This window comes from Danio rerio, chromosome 6 (genome assembly GCF_052040795.2).
Source record: "Danio rerio strain M-AB ecotype USA chromosome 6, GRCz13ab, whole genome shotgun sequence".
NCBI classification, from domain to species: Eukaryota; Metazoa; Chordata; class Actinopteri; order Cypriniformes; family Danionidae; genus Danio; species Danio rerio.
The window spans coordinates 43293064-43314589 of NC_141026.1; the positions used below are offsets into that span (position 1 = coordinate 43293064).

A 21526-nucleotide genomic window follows, 5' to 3' on the forward strand; every position below is an offset into this window, starting at 1 on the left:
GCCTTCACCTTTCACCTAGTTGTCTGATATTTGCTCAGATGCTTCAGGAACAACCAGCAATCATTTGCAGTCATTTAATTTAAACAGCATTTATTAAAACCGTTCTAAGTCATGTACATAAACGTAAGTGACCTACAGATATCCTTTTAAAATACACCATTTACTAAAATATAAACACTGTACAACTACACATATTTAGGTAGCAAAATAGAAATCTATTTCTCAAGAAAACGCAGAGCAAATACTGTAAAATATGTAATACGATAAGGCCAACATAATTCACTTACTGTAAATGATTTGTTTTTCATGAAATCTGCATGACTGACAATTAAAAATGTAAGGAAATCCTACTATTATGAAATACTGTTAACACTGTCAACACTAATTGGCATCATTTTGAAGTGATTCACTCTGGTTAAACCATTACAAACCATCTATGTGACAGAAAACAACACATTTACCACTCACACACCATTGGTCCATCCAAAATTGTGCTGGTCCTCATGATAATCGTTTCCACATTTCCACTGTTATCTTGACAGTTTATGATACAACAAGTCAGTGCCACTATCACACTTAAAGATGACGTCCAACTGAGTTTTCCTTCAAATACAGCTATCTATAACCGATGTGCTTGTGCTCATCTCCAGATTAAGGCGATCAACATTTAGATGCTTGGAACTGAGAAACTAACAATCAAACATGATAAAAACAGTCATGTACAGTTTGTGTTGGCTTCTTGAGGTCTCATGAGAATCTCCGAAAACATATTGATATCAAAAGTTATCCTAAATACAGCCCAAGGATTTGTTTTCTTATCAGTCATAGAACACGCTGTACTTTTGCTTGTGGTCACAGGGTTTCTTTTGGTCTTTCGGATGTCAAAGGTAGATCACTTGCTGGAGTGCAAAGGACACGTAGTCTCTAAAAAAAGTTGAAAGGCATACAGTTGGAAAAGATTAACCGATTGCTCAAACGTGGCTTCTAAATGTAATTTAGGGTTAAATGTTTGGGTTACCTGTTTCAGTGTGCCAGGAGTGACGAGGATGGCGTAGATCATCCATATGGGAACCAATAATGTTGACGAGAGGGTGAACCACCAGCCAGCAGCGTAACCCCACCAGGGGTATTCATATGTGTTGTTGAACTTCAGAGGAGTGAATTTGACTAAAGAGAAGATGAATGTGCCCTAAGAAGCCAAAATATTTATTGGATTACTAGTGTTAGTATTATTACCTATTATTGTTATACCGATTAAACAGTTAAAAGTAATACTTTTTTCCACATAGATGTACTATTTTGAACCCATTCAGCCAGTTTATGGGTCTGGTGGCAGCACTTTTAGCTTAGCTTAGCATAAATCATTGAATCGGATTAGACCATTAGCATCTCACACAAAATTTATTTTAAGTTCGACTCTTCTGTAGTTACATCATGCACTAAAACTGGCAGAAACTGAAAATATGTCTGTAATAATCAAGCTTGAATATAGTTCTTAGCTAGGTAACGTTGCTGTAAAATTGCTCCTAGCCAAATTGGACTAAAAAAAAGCTACTTTTATTTTTAATCAGCCTCATTGTAACTACAGAAAAGTCAAACTTTAAATAGAAAAATTATTCAAATACTTTATTGAAAATTGAGTGAGATGCTAATGGTCTAATCCGATTCAATGCTTCATGCTAAGCTAAGATAAAAGTGCTCCTTCCAGACACGGACATAATCAAGGTTGTAAATAGTTCCTATCTAGGTAACGTCGCTGTGGAATAGTTCCAAGACATAAAATAACAAATTTTCATCTATCATTAGCCTCAACGTAACTACAGAAGAGTCAAAATTTACATAGGAAAATTATAAAAATTATTTTTTGAAAATTTTAAGCGAGATGCTAATGGTTTAATCCGATTCAATGATTTATGCAAAGCTAAGCTAAGGTAAAAGTGCTCCTGCCAGACCTGCAGGTTGATGGATTAAAAAATGGCAAAACTCAACTGTTTAACTTTAGGGGACTTGTAAATCAAGCATATTTTTGGAAATATAGGGGAAAGTCCCCTATAGTTAAACAGCTGAGTTGCACAATTTTTTTTAAAAATATGTTGTTTCTTTATTATTGCCAATCAAACACATTTTATGTACTGTTGTTTCGGGTGACTTTTTTTCCAAACATCAGGTAAATGTGTTGTTGAACTTTATATTAAAAAAACTGGAATATTCCTTCTCTAGAGTCACTTAGACTTACCATTTTGAACCCATTTAGCCAATCTCTGGGTCTGGTGGAGCACTTTTAGCTTAGCTTAACATAATTCATTAAATCGGATTAGACCATTAGCATTTCACTTAAATTTTATTTTAGGTTTGACTCTTCTGTAGTTATATAATGTACTAAGACTGGCAGAAATTGAAAAGTTGCTATTTTCTAGGCTGATGCGTCTGTAATAATTAACTTAAAAATAGTTCCCAGCTAGGTAATGTCAATGTGGAAGGGTTCCTAGCCATATTGGCAGAGAAAATATAGCAACTTTTCATTTTTCGTCAGCCTCAATGTAACTACAGAAGAGTCAAACTTTAAATAGGAAAATTATCAAAATTCTTTTTTTGAAAACTTCGAGAGAGATCTTAATTGTATAATCCAATTAAATGATTTATGCTAAGCTAAGCTAAGATAAAAGTGCTCCTGCCAGACCCGGAGATCGGTTGAATGGATTTAAAAATGGTAAAACTCAACTGTTTAACTCGAAGACTTGTAAAACAAGCCTATTTCTAAACGAAAAAAGTGTAGCGTTTCTTTATTATTGCCAATGAAAACATTTTATGTAATGTTGTTTTGATGACTTTTTGAATCTCATAATTTATTCACCTTTGACTTGTTCCAAAGTAGCTTGAGTTGTTTTTGTTTTATTCTTTTATACACAAAAAGAGATACCAGACACATAGTAAACTATAAAAGCCAGTCAATCAGTTGTTATAGTTTTCCAACATTCTTTAATATATTTTCTTTTGTGTTCAACAGAATAATAATACAAAAATCTTAAACTGGTTAGAAAATGTCACTGATGAATAAACAATGACATCATTTCCATTTTTAGGTGAACTATCTCTTTAAATGCAGTCTGAGTTTAAATTTTTTTTTAAATGTAAAATAAATGTATAAAACTGAACGAATAGCACAGAAATACTTGGTCTAAGGTGCAGTGAAGGTGTCTGAAATTTCACAATGTGAAATCCAGTCATTCCAAGCAATTAACTCAATCATGAATTTAGCAAAAAATGCCACCAAGCAGGTTTTGCTTGTGTTTGCTATGCAAATCTAATGCGATGACCATCAGAAAATCTGCTCGGTTTCAAATGAACTGTTCAGCACTTCTGGCAATTGGCTTTTTTTCACAATGCATTGCTGAAAATTATCAAATGTGACCACACATTAACATGTTTTACTTATTAAACTACCTTGAATCAGAGTAAAGTGCACTTACTATACACACAATAGGAGTGATATACTTCCAACAGTACTTCATCAAGGTCAGTGGATGATAACCGATCATGTCTGCGATGTTTTCATACAGTCGATCAGCGCCTGACAAATTCCAAAACAGAAGAGATTACACTATATTTCTAATACTTCAATACTATTTTATTACATTGTGACATACACCTTTTTGGTGCTTCCTTTGGTTACTCTAACCATAGCTTTCTGCCACAAGTAGATGTCATTAGGTGGTTCCCAACCTTTCCTGAGTGTTTCGACCTTTACCACAACACTCTCCAGCTGGTGGGTCGGCAGTAGTGGCCAAGCTACTCATGGCTTCCAGCTTTCCTCCTTTCTTACTCCATAGCCAGCATGAAGCTCGTTCTGCTTCTTCCCCCATCCTGCAAGCAGTATGTTTATTGCTCTTCTCTTCCATGCCTAAAGCTGACATCAGTCGCCATAATGACTTTGCAGTAAAGCCTCTACACCCTACCTCCACAGATAACAGCTATGCCTGCCAACCTTTGTTTTTACACTCCTGGATTAGTGGTGTGTACTTTGAGGCCTTCCTCTTATGAGCCTCTTCACAATCCTCCTCCCATGGCTCAGTAAGCTCTATTAAAATGATTTTACGGTCTTTGTCTGACCACAAGACAATACCTGGACGAAGAGCTGTGTGAACCACTTCTGGGAACTGCAGTTTTTCTTCCAACATCAACTCCCAATTCCCAAGCGTCTGTGGCTTGCAGCAAGCTTGACTTAGCTACTGCCATAGCTGTGACAGGCCTTGCCCCCTTCTTGACAAAGCTGATGGTTTCCTTATCTGTACTGCCATGCTTCTTCTTGCACCTCTCCTGCTCAATTGAATCAGCAAGGGTCAAGTGTACCTTGTCATGAGGTTACCTATATCGACCTTGGGTTAAAAATGTTTTACACCCTGACATTATGTGTGCCAGCATTCCCTTTTTGCCACATAGCTTGCCTTATGGGTCATCTCACGATCCCCACATGTGCAAATGAGATGATGATGGGAGGGCGTCATACACAGAGTGCAGCAAGAAGGAGATGCGGTATGGCTCCAGTCTCCATAACTCTGCCCATGTGATCTTCCGTTTGGGCAGATCCCACTTTGTCCATGCTCCTTGAGATGCTTGTTCCACTGCTTTAGACAAGTTTTTTTTCCTCAGGAGCTCTAATTTCTGCCTGCACTATACTTTGTCTGATTGCCGGACTCGCAATTCCAAACTGCTGGAAATGTGAGGACCCCAGACCTTGACGTCCCATGCTGGTATTACCAACAATGTCCCGCAACTTCAATGAGCTTTCTGCTTGTTTGATGGCTGTGTTGACTGCCCACTTTCACCCTGATCTTGTTGTCATGACAGCTTGATTTACCAGGCGATCTTTAGTATCTCTCAGACTTAGTGTGACTCTACATTTCGCTACCTTAAGCTCCTCCATGACAGATGAAAGAGGTAGCTGCAACTGCCCTGATCGAATGTAGAGGCCAACTGAGGAGAAGCTTGGGGGTATCCCTAACCAACTCCACAGGTGTCTTTTAATTTTCCTCTTAATGCCTTCCACAGCCGTAAGAGGGAACTCATAGACTGAGAGTAGTCAAAGTAGCATGGGGAGAAGGCCATACTGGTACAGCCAAGATTTTAACTTTCTTGGGAGTCTGGATACATCAATCTTCTTCAACCAATCCTCTGTTTTCTTCACCAGCTCTACAACACTGGTAGTATCATTCAGCGATGCATTGCACCACTTGCCCCAACAATTTATAGGGCTCCTTTAATGGACGAAATTACCTGATCTTGAATACAAAGGCCAAATTAGCTTGTCACCTTACCCTTCCTGATGACCAAGCTTCTGGACGTCCTGGCCTTGAATGTCAGCCTAGCCCGCATGAATACACTTCTCAGGGTTTCCCATCTTGCTTGAACATGGGTTACAGTTGTTATAGTCAGGTCATCCATAAACCTTCGCACCACTGGCTGTATCACACCTGACTTCAGTGCGGGACCTCGGTTATGCCTTCTGTTGCTGTTAATAGAAGATTCATGCCCATGATGAGGAGAATGGGAGAGATGGTACACCCCGTTGAAATTCCTACAAAAATTCCTTTTTGCAGTTCTTGCCAATTAGTAGACCACTGAGCAGTTGTGAACCTCAGTTTAATCTCTCCTAGATAGTTACTGACCAATCTTTGAATGCCTGCTGGAATATGGTAATGGTCGAGTCCAAGCTGAATGAGGTCATGAGGAATAGATCCATAAGCATTCGCTAAATCCAACCAGACCACTGTTAAGTTTCCTTTGTTCTGCTTGGCTTCTCGGATCAACAGCCTGATCATTGATGTATGTTCGAAACAGCCTAAAAAAACAGAAATGCCACCTTTTTGAATGGAAGTGTTATTATATTTATTCTGGATCATGTAATCGGTCAACCTTGGATGAACCTGGATGAAGAGCTGTGTGAACCACTTCTGGGAACTGCAGTTTTCTTCCAACATCAACTCTTAAATCCCAAGCACCCTTAGCTACTGCCCTAGCTGCGACAGGCCTTACCCCCTCCTTGACAAAGCTGATGGTTCGCCTATCTGTACTGCCATGCTTCTTCTTACGCCTCTCCTGCTCAATTGAATCAGCTGGTGGGTCGGCAGTAGTGGCCAAGCCACTGCCCATCTACTCATGGCTTTCAGCTTTCTTCCTCTCTCATACTCCATAGCCAGCATGAAGCTCCTTCTGCTTCTTCTCCCATCCTGCGAGCAGCAAGTTTATTGCTCTTCTCTTCCATACCTAAAGCTGACATCAGTCGCCATACTGACTTTGCAGGAAAGCCTCTACACCCTACCTCCACAGAAAACAGCCATGCCTGCCAACCTTTGTTTTCCCACTCTTGGATTAGTGGTGTGTACTTTAAGGCCCTCCTTTCATGAGCCTCTTCACAACCCTCCTCCCATGGCACAGTAAGCTCTATTAAAATGATTGTACGGTCTTTTATTATTAGTGCACTAATTTATAAAACGCTGATCAAATAGCAGACAAAAGCACTATAATCTGGCATTTGCTCAGCAGAGAGGGCCAAACATGTGTAATTTTGGTGTTTTAAAGAGCAGATTTAGTATTATTACTCACCATAAAACCAGCCAATACATATTGACTGTGCAATGGCAAACAGTAGGAGGGTCATTCCACTGCAGGAATAGTAATCAAACAACTGGAAGACATACAGGCCGCCCTATTCAACCAATATAAAAAAAGTGATCACCACTTAAATGACAGATTTTTTATGATGGATTGATTCAGACAGCATTAGTAAGGTAACAATAAATATCCCAGATTTAAAATAACACAATGTAAAAGATTATTATGTATAAGACTTTATGAGCATAATCACCTCTGTTACCATCAGAAGGCCAATGAGGAAACATGCTATACAGATGACGAGGAGGAATAGTTTTCGACGGTGTCCTTGGAGGAAGAAATTGGGGTTCATGTCTGTTATGGCTGTCATGAGAGACTCCAAACCTACAAACTGAAAGAGAATGCCGTGGAATTTTATTGTATGATGCAACAAGTGTCTTTAAACAAGGATCTATAGACAAAACAGCAAAAATCAGTTCAAGCCACTTGAAAAATGTGGAAAAAGTGCTCAGTGCTTTTTCTTAAATAATGTGTCAGTGCTTTTATCTAAGGCAGTGGTTACCACACTTGTTCCTGGAGGGCCGGTGTCCTGCAGATTTTCGCTCCAACCCTAATCAAACACACCTGAACAAGCTAACCAAGCTCTTACTAGATACACTTGAAACACCCAGGCAGGTGAGTTGAGGCAAGTTGGAGCGAAACCCTGCAGGGACACCTGCCCTCCAGGACCAAGACTGGTGACCCCTGATCTAGGGGATTCATCAGAATAAACAGCAAAAATCAGTTCAAGGCACTCGGAAAATGTGCAAAAAACATTAAAGCGCCTTTATTCACATGGCTGTTCACATGGCTTCATCAGGGTAAGGAAGTTCTTTGCAGAAACATATGTTTATAAGGATTAGCCATGTGAATAAAAAAATAATAATTTTTTTGCACATTTTTCGAGTGCTTTGAACTGATTTTTGCTGTTTATTCTGATGAATACCTTACACAAAAAGCACCGACACATTATTTAAGAAAAAGCACAGAGCACTTTTTGTTTGATTAAGAATCTATAGACGTTTTAACTAGATAATACAAGGTATAAGGTCTTAATAGTTGTTCTATATGAAATATCTGCTGTTAAAAAGCTTAATCAGGGTGGTAGAAGTGTATTTGAGAAATGATTTGCTCTCACCTCACTGTCAAGGCCCAGCAGTATTATCATGAGGAAAAAACATATGGACCACAGCTGAGCCATGGGCATCATTGCTACAGCCCGTGGATATGCAATGAAGGCCAAACCCGGGCCTGACAAAACAAGAACTTAAGTTTAATAAAAAAAAATTTGTATATATAGAGTTGAAGTCGAAATTATTAGCTCTTCTTTGAATTTGATATCCTTTTTCAAATATTACCCAAAAATGTTTAACAGAGCAAGGATTTTTCACAGTATGTCTGATAATTTATTTTCTTCTGGAGAAAGTCTTTATCTTTTGGCTAGAATAAAAGCAGTTTTTATTTTTTTCAAAATTATCCTAAAGTCATTATTATTAGCTCCCTTAAGCAATATGTTTTTTTTGATTGTCTACACTACAGAACAAACCATCATTATACAATGACTTGGCGAATTATCTTAACTTGCCTAGTTAAGCCTTTAAACTCATGTTGTGTTTTTAGCTGAATACTGATTTCTAGTCAAATATTATTATTTTATGCCCTCAAAATAAAATAAATAGAAAGTATGAATTATTAACAAACATATCCTCTGAGAGAAAATATATATATATAAAAAAAACAAATTTAAAATAAAATAAAAAAGGAATAATAGAGCAACTTTACAATAAAAGTTAAAAAAGAAATAAAGGAAAGAAAAAAATTAAAAGTTTGCTTTAAGGAGTCAATATTTCCTCTTTTCAGTTATTTACTGTGTATTAGCGCTGATATCAACTGAACAGCATAAGCCTTTGATATAGTCTAAAACAGGATCCTGCAAGTAAACATCTTAACTTCAAATTTTGTGGAGCTAAAGATTTCTTGGATCCACATGTCATGTGATGGAGGAATTAACTGTTTCCACTTGATAAGAATGGCTTGTCTAGCTAAAAGAGTAGCAAAAGCAATAACCTGGCAAGATGCAACAGTCAAGTCTCTCTGAAATACCAAAAATGTCAAGGGCTTAGGGTCTAGATTTATGTAAATAGCTTCATTAAGTGTATTAAAAACCCTTGACCAGAAATGATGGTTGGCAGAAGACTGTTTACAGCGATGACAGGCATCACTTCCATCATGAATCTTTTTTTTTTTTTTGCTAATTTGCCATTGGTTAAATGAGCTCTATGGAGAAACTTATATTTCATAAATTAGTTATTAAAACGATTATGTTTATGTAATGTGTTGAAAAAATATTTGCTTTAAACAGAAATTGGGGAAAATATTAATATAATTCTGACTTCAACTGTATATATATTACACAATATTCATGCAGGACAATTTCACCATCATTTACTCAATCTCATGTCAATTTAAACCCAAAATAACAATCGTTAAGCTATTGTTGATTAAATCAAAGCGATTTCGTGTCATTTAAAGTCTGTTAACACAAAATCTTGTTTTGTAAACAGAAAAAATCCATTCATATGAACTTAGCAGATTTAATGTCTTCTTAAGAGATATGATTGCTTTAATATGTTATGAAATAAACAGAAACTAAAAAAACTGAAATTAAAAAAACAACAACAACTGATTTGTTTTTAAATTACCTGACTCTGCAACCACTGAGATATCAACTCCCTGTTCCAAGGCCATGAAGCCCAAAACTGAAAAGATGGCAAATCCAGCTACAAAACTGGTTCCACTATTCAGCAAGCACAGATACACACAGTCTCTGCAAGAGAAACACATCATGCTGTCAAAGCTCAAAGTAATCAGAATGAAGCATTGACTGTAAGTCCCACAGACATTTAAAGAGGATAATTCCACACTCACTATAATTAGAAATGGCAAACAAATCATGATTCACCAAACGTTTGTACTAGAATTGATCAAACCTTTTCAAAAAGCACTGTACTTTTGTGAGCATTATAATCATATACTTTGTTGTGTGGAAATTCCTTAAATAGAGATTTGGTTGTTTTGGTTTGTTATATGTAACTGACCAACCATGGGCATGCAGTGGTTTATTTATAATACTCCAAATTCCTTAACACTGGAATGAAGTTTAGAACAATCTTTTGTAGGCATGCTTGGGTTTACTTACTTATAACAGTTGTTATTGTACTTATTGTAGCTTCCCAAAGCTGTAAGACACCCAATGCAAAGAGCGTAAGAGTAAAAGATTTGTGTTCCTGCATCCATCCACACCTAACAAAGGCAAGAAAAAGTTCACAATCACTTAACAATCAATTAGATGTTTATCAATACATGGCATGTTAAGAATCTGCTCCAATTCCATAGATAAATATATACAAGTTAAAGGGATAGTTCACCCAAAAACAAAAAGACGTATTCACTATTTACTGAATTTCAAGTTGTTCAAAACCTTTATGAGGTTTGAACACTAAAGAAGATTTTGTGAAGAAAGTTGAAAACCTGTAACCATTAACTTTCATAGTGGGAGAAACAAATGCTAATAAGGTCAATGACAACATGTTTCCATCTTTCTCCAAAATATCTTCTTTTGTGACCAACAGAAGAAAAACAAACAGATCTGGAACAAGTAAAGGGTGAGTAAATGATGATCGAATTGAACATACACTCATCGGCCACTTTATTAGATACAATTTTTAAGGACCAGGTTGGACCCCCTTTTGCTTTAAGAACTGCCTTAATAATTTAGATTAGATTTAGAGGCATAGATTCAACAAGGTACTGGAAATATTCCACAGAGATTTTGGTCCCTATTGACATAATAGCATTACGCAGTTGCTGCAGATTTGGTGCTCTATTGGATTGAGTTCTGGTGACTGTGAAGGCCATTTGAGTATAGTGAACTCATTGTCATGTTCAAGAAACCAGTCTGAGATGATTTATGCTTTATGATATGGCGTGTTATCCTGTTGAAAGTAGCCATCAGAAGATGGGGACAATGTGGTCATAAAGAGATGGACATGGTCAGCAACAATACCCAGGTAGGTTGTGGTGTTGACTAGAAGTCAAGACTCATCAGACCAGGCAACGTTTTTCCAATATTCTATTGTCCAATTTTGCTGACCCTGTGCGAATTGTAGCCTCAATTTTCTTTTCCTAGCAGACAGGAGTGGCACCTGGTGTGGTCTTCTGCAGCTGTAACCCATCCCCCTCAAGGTTCTCATGTTGAGCATTTTGAGATACTCTTCTTCATACCTCAGTTGTAACAAGTGATTATTTGAGTTACTGTTGCCTTTCTATTAGCTCAAACCAGTCTGGCCATTCTCCTCTGACTTCTGGCATCAACAAGGCATTTGTGTCCACAGAACTGCTGCTCACTGGATATTTTCTCTTTTTCGGACTGTAAACCCTAGAGATGGTTGTGCATGAAAATCCCAGTAGATCAGAAGTTTCAGAAATAATCAGACCAGTCCATCTGGCACCAACAACCATGCTACATTCAAAGTCACTTAAACCACCTTTCCTACTCATTCTGATGCTTGGATTGAACTGCAGCAGATCGTCTTGACCAGTCTACATGCCTAAATGCATTGAGTTGCTGCTATGTGATTGGCTGATAAGAAATTTGTGTTAACAACCAGTTGGACAGGTGTACCCAATAAAGTGGCCAGTGAGTGTATGTGCATATTTGTAATTGTAATGGTTGAAAAAAATATATATGTAAAAAGCCATTTCTGCAATCTTTCAAAATAAAAACAAACAAATCAATAAATGTATGTATGCATGTATGTATGTATGTGAAATCCAAAGATGACGCTGTATGTCAAATGCAATTTGTATACATTGCCATAAATCAGCTTTCTATATGCAAAGTTTCAGAATGACATGGCTTCTTACTATGCAAACAAGGCAGAACTTTACAGGGTTTTTTCAGGTGCAAAAACTTATCACCAATTTTTTTTTTATTCTCTAAATGAAAATGTCCAATACTAAAGTTGAAAAATAAGAATTTCACAAAGATCAAATGAGTGGCATTGGGCTGGTCATAAGATCTCAACATTGCTGCTATTATGAAAGGGGAATATTAGAAAAAATACATTTAAAATATATTTTATTCTTGCCCACAGATGTATAAATAGTGAGTGTATTTGTTTTAATCAAAAAGTAGACCTACTGACGAAACATTGTGCATTTCGTTAGAAAATACCTAATGTAATTCTGTACTAGCTGATTTTTTTACCTGTGGATCAGCAAGGCGAGCTGGGTTTGGATAGAGGTAGAAAGTGATGCCATCAATGGCTCCAGGCAACGTAAGACCTCGAATCAGAAGCACCATCAGCATAACATATGGAAATGTAGCAGTGAAATACACAACCTGAAAGATAAAGACAATCGACACTGAAATCTTGTATGCTGAATCTCAAACAAGGCAAAGTATGTCAACAGCATAAACTGGACTACGTCAATAGCCATGACAAACAGAACCAGTGAGATCTAGGGTAATGCAAATATCTTTTTTTTTTTTAGTTCTCACCTTGCCTGTGGACTTCACTCCTTTCCACACACAGAAATAACATATGACCCAGGCCAACAGGAGACACAGAGCCAGCTCCCATCTCACGCTTCCCAGCTCATTTACACTTCCAGTTATATTCAATACTCGCCTCCTGCAAAACACACTCTATGTAATTCTCAGAAATACACATCCATATTTATGTAACAAATGTAATATTTCACTCATTCACAATTATCAAACTTTAACACTTTAATAGCTGCTTATGTAAGGTTATAGATTTACAAATGTATTAGAGAAATTTATTACATGCAGGTATTTTTATATTTAAGTACAATGTAAAAACATGTAATGTAAACAATTATTCATTTCAATGATAGCACACAATAGTTTATTGTAAGGGGGACCTTAATTTATGTCATTTTTATTTTAAATATGCCTCATACTGCCAAGTTTTTCATTAGGATTTAATTAAGAGATGCCAAATGTTCATAATTGCCCAAACTTATTACTTGCTATGTAATATTGTGTGATATAAAGCATTACAATACAATACAATATAATATGTTCAGTATTTTACAAACTCACTCCCAAAACTCTTTAACAGGTGATGATGCATTAGCCATAAAGCTCAGGTTTTTTGCCCCCTGCATTCTGTCAAACTCGACACAGTTCTCTATAAAATGAAAGGAAAATAAGTTTTAGTGAAAGAGATCTATTAAAAAAGTTATTTAAAAACTACTTTGATAAAACGTACCTGAATTCCACCAGTTCCTGCAGCTTGCCCATGGTAGTTCCCCACTAAAAGAAGAGAACAGATAGAAGAATGCCCAGGCCAAAATGATGATGTAGTAGGCACTGGAATACAAGACGACCACCTGACTGCCATAACCCAAGCCTAAAAGGACAGCAAGCCAAAACAATTAGGGCCCTTTCAGCTGTTACTGTTGCTGACAGTATCTGAACAGGGTTTAATTCAAAGTTAGTTGATTTAAATATTTAGCTTCAAAGTCATATAGGTTAATAGAAATATTAAATGATATTCGCTAATACTGAATAATTATGAATTTACACACAGCTAAGATCAAATGACTAATTTTGAAAGATTTTCATGGTATTCTGAAGCAGTTTTAAAAAGTTGAATAGACACTAAAAAATTTGAGATCACTTTCAGATTCCTTAACTATACAAATAAACCCTATTTAATTGGCAGTAGACTTTTTCAGTTTGAGCCATTCGAAAGTGACTAAAACTCCCAGACAGCAGGTTTTCCAGATGAAGACCAAAAGAACGACCCTTTTCAGTCATAGCAAGATAAGTTAGTAATTCCATATCTGTAAATATTGTACATTTACAATGTCATAAACTCATTTAGGTATGCAAGAAAAGCTAATAATTGTGGAACATCTTAATGGACAAAGAGTTTATGTCTGCAGCTGGAAATACTCACAGTTCAGCCTTGAAAAGGGTAAGAATCTTGACAGACATGTCTTAATATTGAAGAGTTTGGACAGAAAACACTGTAGACCGAACTTCTTATCAAATAAAGAAATCAAAAGACTGTATTTTGCTGAGAAGCATGTTGTGTGGACCAAAAAACTGGTCCAAAGATAATTTTAGTGATAGAAACCAGTTTAATTTATTTGTGTCTGATTGGAAACATTATGTTCATCATCAATCTGGGGAAAGAAAGACTGAATACAAAGTGTAGATGTCAGTAAAGGTAGAATGTAAGTTGGTGTAGTCTGAGTTTGCAAGACAGAGTGAATGCAAATGTTTTTCAACTTCTGGTTCTTTTCCTGTGTTCATTGCCTAGCCAGCAATTTTTATGGGTCAAAAAAATAAAAAAATAAATAATGATAATAATAATATAAAAAATTTAGTTTCTAGAAGCTGAAATCAGTGGAAAAAAATGAATGGCAGCCTAGGGTCCTGATCTAAACCTGATAGACTTTAAAAAGTAAAAAAAAACTATTTGTTTAAAAATATCGCTAAGCCTCTACTACAGTCAGCTAAACTGTGGAAAAGACTGAATAAGAGCAGATAAAGATCACTGCAGAGCACTGAGAGATTAGTGAAGACCTGTAGTCACAGATGAGCGGAAGTCCCCCAAAACAAGGTCATCTACACTCCACACTCATTTTTGACTTTAGAACTTTTGTTGTAATCTTTCATTGTGTTACGATCATTGCTTTTCTTTATTTTTTGTCACTGTTTTCCATAAAAAAAACAGATTTTTAGTTAATCGCCTTGATTTACATGAATGCTATAGCATCACACACTACTGTATACCTTCACAAAATCATCAAACAGATTATTACTGGATGACTTACTTTAGTATGTGGGAATGATTTCAGAAAGTAAAAGGCAATTGTGCAATTTCTTTTAATCTTATTTAAGCAAACAGGAAAAGCATGTTTCTGTTGTATTTTACTGGTTGAACTTTGGATAAGTACCAGTAATCCCTGTTTTGTGGATTATTATTTCAATTGAACATGTGGAAACCTAATCTTTTTAAAATACACTCTCAGACAATAAAGGCAATAAACCGGTTGCTGGGGTGGTAGTAGTACCTTTTTAAAAAGCCACAGTTTTGTACCCAACAAATTCACATTTGTAACTTAAAGGTACATATTAATATCTAAAAAGTACAAATGTGAACCTCTTAGTACCCTACCTCCTAGGGCTTAGTGGCCACATACGTGGACATAAGTGGCTATTTAAAGTACTTTGAATGTTTTATATTTTGTTACAGACATGCAGTGTCATCCGTTTTGCAGCATATGAACTGTCCCAAACACTATTTGTAACAGTCCAAAATGGGCAAAAAATGTTGTTTTTACTCTCTGATAGTCAAAACATGTTAAAAAATGTATGCGTTATAGATGCATTAAAAAAACAGTCAGGAAAAACTGTTTTATGGAAATTCAGACCACGAGTGTACATATATGGACATCATTTTTCACTAAAAGTACATCATATCAAATGATGATACTAAGGGTTTTAATTCTAATTAGGCTCCAATAAGCCCAAATAGCAAAGAGAAATCTAAAATGCATGTAAAAAAACACCTTTGGCCTTAAGAGGTAAAGCGTACAAAAGTTAACCTGTTAGGTGCAAAACCTTTTGAACTTTCTGTAAGTGTTTAAGTATTTTACACATTGTTTCCCTTACAATTTTGGTTAAATAACCTTTAAATCTTTTATTAACCTTAACCTTTTATTAATCACAATAGCAATCCTATTATTTTTTATCTTGCAATAATAATAATAATAATAATAATTCTAATAATAATAATAATAATAATAACACAACAACAACAATACCACCACTGTTATCTTACTTACAAATATTACTTTTGATATCTTATTACAATATTATAATAAATAGGAATAACTGCACATTTCACAAAAACTAAAGTCAGCTTTAAAAAACTGCTAAAACAGTGAAATTTACACATTAAGGATGTTTTTCAACTTCACGTGACTCTTTTCCTTAAGTCATAACATGAGGCTTCATGAAAGCAGAAGCAAATCTTTTTGGAGTGATATCAGTTCTGTACATAAGACGATCCTGACTCATTGGCTAACAAATCTGCTGATATTTAAATCAAACACGCTCACATGATAGTTCAACCTTCGTTTCAAAACCTGCACAAACAGGAAGCTTCTCACATTTCAGACCACTATTGCTCGCTATTTCAATATACACAGTTTACAATTACAACTAAGGGCAAACAAACATACAAAGCTATGGCTGACATCTAACAATATTTACTGCACATTGCTAACTCACCTTCAAACAGTGGGCAGATCTTCCTCCAGCAGGTGACAGAACCCTGGCTGGTGTACTGACCCAATGCAGTTTCCATTAGAAAGAGAGGAATGCCACAGGCAAACAAAAAGACCACATATGGAATAAAAAACACTCCTAAAACAGAAAAATGCAGCTGTTTTTAGTTTGTTCTGTTTAGTAAATTTAATTTCCTATGCAGTTAAACTCATACAAACCTCCTCCATTCTTATAACACAGATATGGAAATCTCCAAACATTTCCCAGCCCAATGATCTGGCCAGCGACGGCTAAGATAAACTCCACTTTGCTGGACCACTGGCCCCTTATTTGGGTTTTCAAGCCTGTTTCATTACTTTGAGCATCTGAATAAGCCAGTTTGAACTGCAAATCTGGATCATGCTGTATTTCCATGTCACTGCAAACGAAGCAAACATCTGTCAAAACATTGATTCCAGAGAGACACAAACAAAGTTGAGAACAGAGTGGCGACTGAAACAAGTAAAGGTCAAAAACAGCAATGAGTGAACAGTCTTTGTTCAGCGCCATCTGTTTGTTCCAGCTCTTACACTGGCACAGAGGCTTTTAAATGATGTTGAACACTGGAATACTGTAAGTGTCCAGTTTTGCACAGCAAGGTGTGGTTGAGATCACATCTGTGGCCATTTACAACTCTCTAGTGTAATACAAACAGAGAATAGACTCAAATTTACTAGAGAACCTTATGGAGTTTGAAATGCTCAAAAGATTTTTGGTTTTGGTAACATTAATTTAAATTGCATTTGTGAGTGTTCAACTATGTGAAAATACTAGTTTTATCAATTACTTTTGAAGACATTAACTGACTCCAATGCTATTTTAACAGAAACTAAGCATTGGCTGCGTAGACATGTAACCCTGAATGTCTGTAAAATAAAAGACTGCAGTTTAGATATCTAATCTAAAAGAACATTTGTTGGATGAATAGAAGGAAAAACTACTTAATTTCTTTTTTCTTGGGGGAGAAATCTCGAGAGCAATGGGGACAGGCTTTTTGCGCAACTGCTCACAGCTGAAATAATTTTGCACCCCAAAACAGAAGAAACTGCAGGGTGCTTAAGTCGCATTCCCTTCCTGCCCTCATTTCGTGTGCTGTGACCCTTACAATATGTGAAGAAAAGTTAACATTTTATTAATGATTCCATGAATCCCTGGGGATTAGTAAAGGTATATATATATATATATATATATATATATATATATATATATATATATATATATATATATATATATATATATATATATATATGTATAAATATATAAATATATATATAAATATATAAATATATATATATATATATACAGTTGAAGTCAGAATTATTAGCCCCCCTAAATTATTAGACCGCTTGTTTATTTTTTTCCCAATTTCTGTTTAACGGAGAGAAGATTTTTTTCAGCACATTTCTAAACATAATAATTTTAATAAATCATCTCTAATAACTGATTTATTTTATCTTTGTCATGATGACAGTAAATAATATTTGACTAGATATTTTTCAAGACACTTCTATACAGCTTAAAGTGACATTTAAAGGCTTAACTAGGTTAATTAAGTTAACTAGTCAGGTTAGGGGAATTAGGCAAGTTATTGTATAATGATGGTTTGTTCTGTAGACTATCGAAAAAAATATAGCTTAAAGGGGCTAATAATTTTGCCCCTAAAATGGTTCATAAAAAATTAAAAACTGCTTTTATTCTAGCCGAAATAAAACAAAAAAGACTTTCTCCAGAAGAAAAAATATTATCAGACATACTGTGAAAATTTCCTTGCCCTGTTAAACATCATTTGAAAAATATTTTAAAAGGAAGAAAAAAAAAATCGAAGGGGGCTAATAATTCTGATTTCAACTGTATGTATATATGTGTGTATATATATATATATATATATATATATATATATATATATATATATATATATATATATATATATATATATATATATGTCTACTGAATGATGAAGTCTACTGGAAATAATATTCACATTTGGCAAAATTAGTTTTTTTCTCTTTTTTAAAAGGGTAAAACTATATAATAAGGTTTATTAGTAAACATTACTTATTGTATTAAATAATGATGAGAAATACATCCATTAGTGTATTAATCTTTCTTAATGTTAGTTATGAACACAGCTGTTCACAAGCAGCTCATGTTAACCCAGTTCCATTAAATAATATCTATTTAATATATTCCTAATTCAAAAGTTGTTTTGGAATTAACACTAACTTGGTAATGATAATAATTATAAAAATAATAATAAATAAAATAAATAAACTTAATAATATTATTCATTCATTTATTTATTCATTTTCTTTTCGGCTTAGTCCCTTAATTAATCAGGGGTCACCACAGCAGAATGAACCGCCAATTCATGCAGCATATGTTTTACGCAGCGGATACCCTTCCAGCTGCAACCCATTACTGGAAAACATACACACACATTTACACACATACACTATGGTCTATTTAGCTTACCCAATTCACCTGTACTGCATGTCTTTAGACTGTGGGGGAAACCGGAGGAAACCCATGCTAACACGGGGAGAACATGCAAACTCCACACAGGAATGCCAACTGACACAGCCGAGGCTCAAACCAGCAACCTTCTTGTTGGGAGGCGATCATGCTACCCCACTGCGAAACCATGGAACCATACTGAAAAGTGTTACCAAAATTAACCCTAATTAACCTAATTAAATCAAATTTACCACATCAGCCAAAAGCATGTGATAAGAGAGGACCCCTTAATACACTGTCAATTTCATTATTACGTCATTAGTTAAAATAAAATAAAACATTTTCACATATAAAGCACCATAATTTATTAAATAAATATTGCCAAGTGTGTCATTTTAAAACTGTGGAAATCAGATTCTATTCCTCAATTTAAGACATGGGTAATTTATCTCACTCAAATATTGCACATGGAAAGAGTCCGTTACAGAGTTATCGATAACCTTGATAAGTTTTACAATATATGGCAACCATTTCGTGATCACCTGTCCTGTACCAATATAATGCGGATTCTGGGCAGCAGTGTAATGCTTAATATGCACACTACCCCATTGACTGCCTTTGTATTTTCATTGAAACTTTTTGTATGCCCTAATTGTTTATTAATAACAACTTATAATTTTCCATTACTTTTATTTATTTAGTTTTTTTTCTATTTTAATTATTATAACCATTATTTTCTTTGAAATATCATGCACATTTTAAGTTTTTGTTGTTGTTGTGTTTGGTAATTATTGAAAATGTAAAACTAATAAAAAGGCAATATTTTTGACAAGTCAAATGTATCAACAATTAGATGTCATAGTTTGCATTAATACAATGTAAAACAAACTAATAAAAATATACACGTCTACATTTATAAAAATTGTTATTTAAATAAAAATCTAAGGAAAAAATTACATACTATATATTTATTATCTCCTTTTATTTTACATCAGTCGTTGCCCTGGCAATATATTTATTTTCTTGTGTCAGGTGGCATATTAAGTAGGGCAGGTTATCTAGATGAAATTCATGCTTAATCATAACCATAAACAGCACTTGCAGCAGCCCTGACGCACTGTTTATAGTCACGGCGCTCAGACGGTCCCTGATGATCTGAATACAGAGAAGACGGAAACTCACCCAGTTATTGCGCTTTTGTTTGTGCCCTTTGGCCTACATTCAGCAGCAGAACACTTGTGCTGTTCAAACCCACGCTGAGAAGACGCCGGGTGCCAAGCGAAATACCTCTAAAAACAAAAGGCAGACAGAAAACTTTTTACCTACGCAGATGATTTCAGCGCTCAATGGACCCTCTTTAGTCCATTTAAACGGTACTGGAAACAATACAAACAGGTTACAAAGGTTGCAGAGTAGTTACCTGATGAAGGCGTCCGGTTAAAAGTTCAGGAAGTCAAGCCGCTTTTAACTTGGCCGTGAAGTTACTCTTAAATCAGCGTGGGTCGGTGGTTATAATACTCTGACTGAATGTGAAGCCCACCCCTCTCATTCTCTCCACCTCTCTCGCCAGGGAAAACGAGCCCTACAGAACCGACAGCGTAGAATAGCGCGCGCGCGTGTGTGTCAGTGAGCAAGTGTATGTCAAGTTAAGGCGGAGCTTAACTCAGCAGAATGTAGAGCAATAAATGACAACATGTTTCTAAATACGTGCATCGATGTCGTTTTTATTGCCAAACTGCAACAACATATCTGTAGCGATAAATCAAGGTCTTTATGAAGAGTAAACAAGCTCGTAATCATGTTTACAGTGAAGATGACTATAAAATATTCAGTCAGCATTTTATCATTAAGCAATATCTTATGAGCACCATTGTGATTCGATTGTAAAAATATATTTGTGTAACATTTGTCGCTTCTGAAAAAAGTTGTCAAAGAAGCCAAGCATCAAACTTACTGTCACCAGGCAACAGCGTCATCCACCTGGTCTGGAATAGGGTGTAAAAACGGAACGGACTGCAAAAAGTTTGAAGCGTTCTGTTTGAAATCCACACCGGGTTTTCAGTTTACCTCCAGGCGCCCTATATTATGGCAGGCCGTTTTAACATTCAATATGTCTAGTTTCTTGACAGATGCACTTTACACTCAGGGACTGAAGTTTATAAAGTGTTTAATCCTCAAAATAAATCATTGTAAGAGCTGAATAAAAGAAACAAACAAACAATAATCATTACATATGCCTGAAATTGTATTGAACAAATGCTTATAACAAGCCAATAAACTGATAAATACACATTTACAATCTGATAACACTAACAATGACAATATGTCATTCATTTTTTTTTTTGGTTTAATCCCTTCAGTAATCAGGGGTTGCCACAGCGCAATGAACTGCCAACTTATCCATCATATGTTTTACACAATGGATGTCTTTCCAGTTGCAGCCCAGTATTGGGAAACACCCATATAAACTCCATACAGATATGCCAACTGACCCAGCCAAGGCCCGAACCAGCGACCATCTTGCTGTGAGGCAACAGTGCTACCCACTGTACGACCGCAAGAGAGATTAATCTAAAACACGAAATGACCAAAATAAAGTCCTTTATGGCTGAATGTCTTATATTTGTAGTGCAAATTATAAGAAAATAGTAGTAACAATAAATCACTTGCCTTTTGTACAAAACTAACAAATAATATGGACATCACTGATATTCAAAATCCTTATATATGTGCTAACAATAATTAAACATTAACCAAAATACCGTCAACAAACTATAAACTTTCAAGATAAATTTTACTGATTAAAATATAAACAATACCTTGTTCCCTTCATCAGTCAGGACTCAGGAGATAAAAGTGGCAAAAACCTTTTTGCCTCTCTTTGAATTAGTTTTCACAGAGAGCACCCAAAAGTCCTGATTTTTCCTTTTGTAGCACCAATGACTGTAAAAAATATGGACGACGCGACAGCCCTTTTTCCCATTGAACGCCTTGAGGGCAAAACGCCTGCTTGACGGGCACAAACTGTCGCAAAAGACTGCTGAAATT

General features: G+C 35.6%; 1 protein-coding gene across 2 annotated transcripts; it reads right to left on the reverse strand.

Moving 5' to 3' along the window:
• Positions 1-73: 73 nt before the first annotated feature.
• Positions 74-20092, reverse strand: slc6a22.1 (solute carrier family 6 member 22, tandem duplicate 1). 2 transcript variants are annotated; one of them, XM_087255132.1, is made up of 16 exons: positions 19899-20092; positions 19661-19767; positions 16204-16403; positions 15989-16123; positions 12951-13091; positions 12782-12869; positions 12215-12347; positions 11921-12055; positions 9851-9954; positions 9354-9478; positions 7790-7902; positions 6866-7003; positions 6604-6706; positions 3471-3571; positions 1019-1189; positions 74-924 (listed from the first exon to the last, which is right to left on the reverse strand). In XM_087255132.1, the coding sequence occupies exons 3-16, from the start codon at positions 16397-16399 to the stop codon at positions 853-855; spliced, it is 1755 nt and encodes a 584-aa protein (XP_087111258.1). In that variant the 5' UTR covers positions 16400-16403; positions 19661-19767; positions 19899-20092; the 3' UTR covers positions 74-852.
• Between the last annotated feature and the right edge of the window lie 1434 nt (positions 20093-21526).